This window comes from Cystoisospora suis, assembly GCF_002600585.1.
Source record: "Cystoisospora suis strain Wien I chromosome Unknown contig_2112, whole genome shotgun sequence".
Classification (NCBI taxonomy): domain Eukaryota; phylum Apicomplexa; class Conoidasida; order Eucoccidiorida; family Sarcocystidae; genus Cystoisospora; species Cystoisospora suis.
The window spans coordinates 1-7,976 of NW_027154911.1; the positions used below are offsets into that span (position 1 = coordinate 1).

General features: G+C 56.4%; 1 protein-coding gene across 1 annotated transcript; it reads right to left on the minus strand.

Annotated features, from left to right (window-relative positions):
* CSUI_004491 (ap2 domain transcription factor ap2viia-4) lies at positions 1 to 7,227 on the minus strand (the record flags this gene model as incomplete). The annotated part of the gene is made up of 2 exons (XM_068064682.1): positions 1,907 to 7,227; positions 1 to 1,516 (listed from the first exon to the last, which is right to left on the minus strand). Coding segments are annotated over exons 1-2 (4,153 nt in total), but the record flags the coding sequence as incomplete, so codon positions are not given.
* Between the last annotated feature and the right edge of the window lie 749 nt (positions 7,228 to 7,976).

A 7,976-nucleotide genomic window follows, 5' to 3' on the forward strand; every position in this document is an offset into this window, starting at 1 on the left:
CCGGGGGACCAGACGACGGGACACAGTCGGCAAACGGGCAGACCGAGCAGGACCAATGACGGGGACCAGACTGATGCACACGGCCGCATTTGAGGACAACAGTCGAACCGCTTGCGAACGAAGACGGCGGCGCCAACATATTCGTCACAACCGGCCGCTCCCCTGCCCGTGTTGGGCTAGGTCTCTCGTAAGACTCCGAGTTGTGATGCCTCCGCGAGGTCGACAGAGACAGGGAATATGAACCCGAAGTGGAAGGCATAGACAAAGAAGACAACGGGGAAGCCCCAGGTGTGGCCACGCTGCTGCCTTCGCCAGTCCCGTGCTTCTCTCTTGGCGGACATCTGGTAGCTCCCGACGATACCGAAGACGCAAGTTCGTCTTCAGTTCCCCCGCCACCTTCCCCGCTCTCCAGCAAACTTTTCCCGAGACCCTTGTCTGAAGCTTCTCCCTTCCCGTCTGCGCAGTCCGTCCCGAAACTGCGCTTCCCTGCCAGTGCCACTTGGCGACCAAGCCCCTCTCCCATTTTCAGCGCGGAACCGCTGCCTACAAGCATTTCTTCCCCCTGCTGCTCGCTGGTGAAGATCTCAATCCTCTCCTCTCCGAACTCTCTTGCATTCGATGGCGTCTGCAATCTGGAGCCAGTTCCTGCGCTGCATAATCCACCTGCCCCCGTACTCAGCCCACCCAGAACATCGCCGACCCAGCTGCATCCAGCAGCTGCTGTCGGGGTGCAAGCAGGTGTTAGCAGAGATGCCGTCGTGCTGATTGTGCTCGTTGCCTGTGCACGAAGAAGGGTCTTGTGACCACCTTCGCGGTCATCGCCCTCCAGTTTGCCACACTCCATGCCGCTGAAGTCGCTGCTCTCGCTGTCTGTCCGGCCCGCTTCCGGGTAAGACTTGTGCCCGCTGGAAATTTCACCGAAAGAGGACAAGCCGTTGGTGTGCTTCAAAAGATCTTTCCCCTCTGCATCCGCCACAGAGTCCGACAGCAGATGCGGGGCATTCATGACAACGGACGAGGCCGTGGGGGAGTCGACTGCTGCCAGGGCATCTGCAGACAGGGGCTCCAGCTGTCTCGGTCGCCCGCCGGAGCTTGCGGCCGAGGTCCAAGAGGCAAGATTCGGAGCGCTTGTCGACGAGAGAGCGTGCAGACCTATGTGCGAGCAGTGCGTCCCCATGTTCCCGGAAGCCGCCAGGACCGAACCTTCAACGAAGCTTGCCGGCGCGTTCTGCGTTTCCCCAACTCGGGCCCGGCCGCCACAGATACAGTCACACCTGGCATCGGGAGGCATGCCAGAAGAGCTGGAAGGGAAATCACCAGGGAAGTGGTAGGCACAACACGGAAGGCGGCGTTCGCTGGGCTCTTTGCTGGCTGCGTGATGGCAGCAACAGCACGCCTCGTGGAGATCTTCTAACAGCGTAAGCAACGTGGAACGGATCTCAACGAAGAAATTCACGGAATCCTCGGGAACGAAACATCGGCACGGACCGTGGGAAGCTGTGCTGCCCACCAACGTCTGAAAAACACGCAGGACGCAAGTGAGCAAACAGAACACAAACCCTGCACGCACTGTCTCCAGGGTAGAAAACGGAGTAGTGCGGACATCTCGCCACACAAATCGACGCCGTCGGTCACGCGCCGAATTCAAGTCCCTGATGAACGCAAACCAACGGGGGCACCTACCACTCTAGCACACTGACGTGCTCAGCAAACGTGACCCCGGCTACAGTGCCTCTACCGCTCTCAGAGTAAAAATGCTACACACTACTGTCGCAAAGGTCCTGAGACCAACACAGACACAGCAACTCGTACTGCAAGTCGGTCCGCATGTTGGCGCTTGAGCCGACGCCTTTAGACACCACTTCTTGGAGACGAACATAAAGACTTGTTTATCCGGGAGACTTACTTCAGTTACGCTCAGCAAAGGAGTGCCAGTACCGCCGCTGCTGCTGTCCGCCCCTCTCTCACACCGCGTCCCGACTGCTGGAGCCGCACTAGCAGCCGCGAGGCGAGCGCTGCAAGAGAAACCCCGGCTTGATGGTGCGAGGGCAGTCGCAGACGGAGGGATAAGAGGCCTGACAAGGAGAACAGAATCTTCACTCGAAAAGCTATTTTTCTCGAAATCAAGAGGAAGTCTCAAAGACCCATCTGCTGCCGTCTGCATTTCTGTTGCTGCTGTCGCACTTGTGACACCCGTTCCCGAATCTGCCTTGAAGCTGGCAGATTCTGCTTCTTGGGCACCGCCGGGACAGCGTGGTTGCCCACGATTTTCAGCAGCACCATCTGACTCAACGCGGCTAACTTCCCCATCACACAGCTGGAGCGGTCCAGGGCATCTGGCACCGGTGAGCGGTGGAACCCGACCTTGCAGCCGGAACGAGGGACCGACGCGGGGAGATCTTGATGCGCTGAACACAACTTGCCGCGCGAAGCGTGAAGCAGACGACAACGGCGAAGAAGTGGGAGTCAAGGGAAAGCAGTCTGTCGCATGCGTCGTCGGGTAAAGAGGGAGAGAGAGATCTTCTAAATTAAGCAAGGGCAGCGACTGAGCGCTATCTTCTTGTACCAAAGCTTCTTTACCGTCCCTCATGACAGATTCGCGCTCAGCGTCTTTCCCCTTCTTCACGCGAATGCAAGTGTCATTTTGAGACACGTCTGTACACACAGTGGAACAGCTAGCAACTGAGCAATCAACGACATTCGTAGTCGCGTCACTTGGAGACTCTTGCGGTCCATAATTATCCACCCCGTCTGATCCAGGTGCACTCCGTGACGAAAAGCAAGCTTGTCCCACACCTTCCTGCTGATCCGAGTCAACCGGCTGACTCCTTTGGTTGTCCCCTCCGATCTGTCCTTTCCTACCCCCTCCTGCCGAGGTCGTACTTTCTCCGGAAGTGGAACTCTCTTGCTCGCCTCCCAGATCCACTGAAAGAGACAGGAGACGAATCATGGTGGCTTGCTTCGCCCCCGCTCCTCCGCAGTCATGCTCGGTGTTCCCCTCAACCTCCTTTGCGACGCTACTGTCCACGTCTCGTCTCCCACGTGTCCACGACACACCCGCACAGCTCTCCGTGGGCTGTCTGTCAAATGCAGAACGCACCGCCGTCTCGAACACAGGGAAACTCTCAGGGATGTTCGCATCACCGACAGGTGTGCTGCTATTCGCACCATGCGGAGGAAGGTTTTCACCGTTGTTCGCAGGCCCAGCCGCAGCTGTCTGGTTACCTCTTCCCACTCCCCCGCCCCTACCTCTCCCTCTTCTGCGCCCTCCTCCCCTACTTACTACGCCTGCTTCCTCCTCTCTCCGTCTCGGCGGCGAAGCATTACGGCTCGCGGAGACGCTCTGATTCTGTAAGTGCATCTGAGACAACTGCCTCATGCTGGCTACGCCACCACGTCGCCGGGAATGCAGTGTCGCTTCAAGTCGGGCGTGGAAGTCACCGAGAAGGAAACTGCTGCCGCGTCCTTTCCCGAAGCGCCCGGGTGACGAAATTTTCATATCCGCTTCGCAGTTTTTGTTTGGGTCCACACATGAAGGACTATCCTCCTCGTTATCCTTCACTCGCTTCTGATCAGGATAAGAGCCTTGGTATCCTGAAGTACCTTGCATGCCGACTGGAAATTTCCTCGAAGAGGAAACGAAGGCCCGCTCAATTAATGAATCTTCCATCGGACTCTCAGGAAGCTGCGAAAGAGACTGTTCTCGCTTGCACGCAGACCTATTCTCGGGCAGAGAGGACAGCGCGCTCCCAGCGTCCTCAGTTCTAATCTCCTCCGAACATCCAGCCGACACATCCTGGAAAGCAGCTTGATTCACGGCACTACGTAGAAGAGCTTCAGCCCGTTTTCGTCTTCCGAGAACAGACACGGGACAATCCACCGACACCGAGCGAAGAATGTTTGTGGGAGACGAGCTTCTTTCTGCCGACACACCACCAAACCTCCCGCCCACCACCGGCAAGTCCCCTATTGCCGACGAGAGACTCGGCCATTCCTCTCCATACTCACACTTCACTAACTCCTCGGAACGAGATGTACAGAACTTCTGCGGCATGGTATCAAGTCTTCCATCTACGGACAACTGCTGGTCTGGTGCATTAAGAAAGAGAGTGGAAAAAAGTGAAGACGACGCAGAATTCTCGGCACCCCGTCGCACAACTGAAGAAGAAAGGGGACTTCCGCCCCGCGCTAAATTGGCACCCCCGTGCAGCGAGTCTCCTATTGAGGACCACGGAAGACCCAAGGATTCCCCTGCTATCTCCCTTCCTTCGTCACTGGCGTAAAGACAAGTAGGCGAGAACACTTCCGTTACACTCGATGGAAGAAACCCCACGTACTGGTCATACTCGGTCAAACATCTCCGCAAATGAGGCGAAGCGACTGCCTTCGGTCCTGCGGCAAAGTTTGCCACTGCACGCGAAACCAGAGAGGGGCTTTTTGCCAGGAATTCGACGGCGCTTCGCCGGGGAGGAGATGACGGGCCGGCCTCTGGTGAAGGAAGCAACTGAAGACGCAATCCGTGACGCTGGCGAGGGAGATCCATGGCGAGAAGCTGAAGACTGAGAAGGTGGAAACTGAAGAATTACAGACAGATGCACTACCTTACCAGGACGCAGTCTTTCAACAACGAAAGCACGAAGTCACACGAGAAAAAGGACTACGGATGAGATGTCACGGAAATGCTTCGAGATGTCATTGTGTTGAGTTTGTGGAATTCGTCAGATGGCGCAGGTTTTCTAGCAATCGTTACAAAAGTAATGAAAAACGATGACCGGCGATGTCGCTCACTGTATGTGCCGAATAACAACGTAAATACATACCCCGACCCCAGGTACAAATGGCAGGCTGCCAGGATCCGGGTTGCTCCTTGGTAAGGCTGCGTCAGAAAAACAACACTGCGCCGGATTTCGGTACGCAGGTGGTGTGGGGCAGAAGCCGCTGTACATCCAAAGCACAACATCCACTGAAGGTCCGGACTGCCGGGAACAGCGTGAGTCTACCACCGTGCTTTAAGCAAAAAAAACAATTTACATACCTTTGTGCCAGGCGACCATAACACTACACAGCAGGACAGCACGCCCAGTGTATACTCGGCTTTGGGTTAGACCGGCAGGCGTGAAGGTGTGCTACAACAGGAAGCGTGCTGCGAGATCTCACAAACAGTCCGCTGCCGCAGGCAGTCCTCGAATGGTTACGACGACAGGCCTCATCAAAGAATAGCACCGGGGCGACAGCATAGCAACCCCAGCCTTCCGACAAGTCTACGGAAGACAAACGAGACAGCACAAGGGTACAGAAACGCAGGGCACGTTTACCCTCGGTGAGATTAGCGAGACACGTATGTATGGCACAGGCATGCGCTGGCAGTGACCCCCTTTCCGTGGGAGAGGCGTCGAGCCACCTCAGAAAAGGGACAGATAACCGACAGAGTTCTTGGCCAACAGGGAAATGGGGACTCAGCTTGGAAAACGAGTGACTTCCTGAAACAACGTTTTTGAGATAAGCACCCTGGCCCTCGGCCGCCAAACCTGCCGGCCTCGCTGCAAGGCCCGCTCCACGCGCAAGTGACGAGCAGTGTCAAAACTTTCCCACGAATCATGGAGTAATCCACAGACCCGACAGCCCCTGTAGTGCAGGACGGCCAGAAATGGGAAACCAGTGGCAAACGGGAAACCGGTAAACTTTACGGAGTCTCTAAAATGCGATGAGGGGAGCGCGACCAAGGTTGCCCTTTGTCTCATGCGGCGCATCAGCGGCGACAACTGCGCAGGGAGGCCGGTCTAGCCAGAGCTTTGAAAAAGGATTCAGCTCAGCCGACGAGCACAGGCGCGACAAGAATACGAAAGCAGTCGGACGCGCCACCTTGCTGTGTCCACAGGACAGGAACGAAAGAAAAAATGAGTTCAGCGACCAGGGAATGTACTGCGCTGCAACGAGCGACCTCGGAACTACCGGTGCCTGCGCCCTGGTACGCACTGATTGACGGATGGACACACACTTCAATCCTGCAGCTGGGCACAAACAGCGAATGCAAGAGCGCATTCCCGGCTGTCGGGAGACACTCGATTGGCGCGAAGTGCGCGGAGCAGAACGGGTTCCCCTGAAGGGTGGGGAGCTGCCCTCCTTGGCACGACCGGATGTGATGCCCAACGGCTGCCAAGCTGGTGGCGGATTAACAAAAACGAGGTTGAAATTTATGTGGCGGATATCAAAAAACGCGACCAGTATTCCTTCACAATACCTTTGAAGAGGTTAACAGACGCACCACCTGCCGGTGACAGAAAACGGAGGGCGAGCCACGGTTACCCGCAGCTGGTTCGCAGCCTCCAGTTGAGGGGCTCCGCTCGGCGAGGACGGTCGATGGTGGAAAGGCCTTTCCAGTTGATGCGCCTTAAAGAAAACGCAAGCCCCAGTGTTGGAACTCGTTTCAAAGAAACACCAACAAGAAGTGAACACCAACGAGTAATCACAAGAGTCCCGAGACTTATAGCACTCGCCTAGCGGCGGGAGGACGCTCGAAGCGCCATCTGCTGGCGGAGGGAATGCGAGGTCCGACGGTCGGTGGACACCCCAGTGAAGCAGTAGTGCAGTCGGAAAAAAACTCCTTTCGCTTAAGCGATCTCTCATGCGGCTATTGGCCGTTGAAAATAAAGCAAGCCAGAGTTTGTGGGAATGGCAGAAACTCCGACACGCAGGAAACTGCAGTGAACGATGCCCTCCGATTACACTGAACACACCAGGTAATGATGTTTGAGCCCGCCCTCGGCGTCCAACGGCAAATGCGCCGCCCGCCTCCCCGCGCCCTTGTATTCAACTGTTGCAGACCCCCTGACGGAGAACCGTCACGAGTGGCAACAGCGGAGTGGATCGCGGTCACAACGCTGAGGAGGGTGGAGGGTGGTCCTTGGGAAACGGAGAAACGCGCTTGCGCACCCTCCCTTTACCCTCTTCTCCCCATGTGTGCAAACCGTAAAACAACAGGTACTTAAGTATAAATGCGTTGCTCTTCCAAACGGGGAGGGCTAGTCTTCAGTTTGGCCAAGAAAAACGGTTCAAGAAATCTCTCCCCGCCCCGATGCGCTTGCGTTGTTCCGTGTCCTTGGGGCTCCCGTCTTTTCCGCCGCCGAACAAGCCCCAATCAGGAGAAGCACTCGATCTGACGCGAACTACGTCCTCATTCGCTCATTTGGTCGATACGTTTCGAAGAAGATCGCGCTGGGGCCGAGTCTGCAACACAAACAGCCGTCGACAAACAGAACTTTACTAAAGGGAGAGGTGAACTCTGCTCGCTGCGTGACACGTAGGAGGGAACACAGCGGGGACGAGGGTGGGGGGACACACGTTGGGGGTGGCGTAATCGCCCAGGTTACAGCGTTTTGAGAGAGCTAAGACCACGGCTGACGACCAGCCAGCAAGACCCTCTCAAATGGTGGGTGAGCACACACTCGGAGGACTGTTGTCATACCGACCGATGCGAAAACAGTTCACGCCGGCAGGAGGTCGTCGGTTGCACACCAAGCCATGGCAGCAACGTCAAACGCTGCGGTGTGTCAAGGGTGTAGGGTCCTGAAGCGGAAAGGCGGGTCTGCATAACAAGGTCAGGCCACTTGTGACCGGGTTTGACAAAAACGCTGTCCTGGCAGTGCGTACTTTTCTCTGTAACTGATGGCATTCCCTTGTACATTTTCTCGCTCTCGAGGCCACCTCTGGGGACTAAATATCCCAACAGCTCCACCTTGGTCGCTTGAGGCTGCAAGAATGGTGACCTGCTGGAGTTCCTCGTAACACACGATACCAAAGCTCTTCCTAAGCGCCACAAGAACCCAAACTCTGCGCTGGTAAGCCTTGAGTCCTACGGAGTCCCAGAACCAGCGAATCTCGAACCTGTTTCTGCGCGGACTATTGCCTGCCTGCCACGTGTGTCGCGCGACGTTGTTGGGTGGCTGGCAGTAGAACGATTTAAATATGCAGCCGAA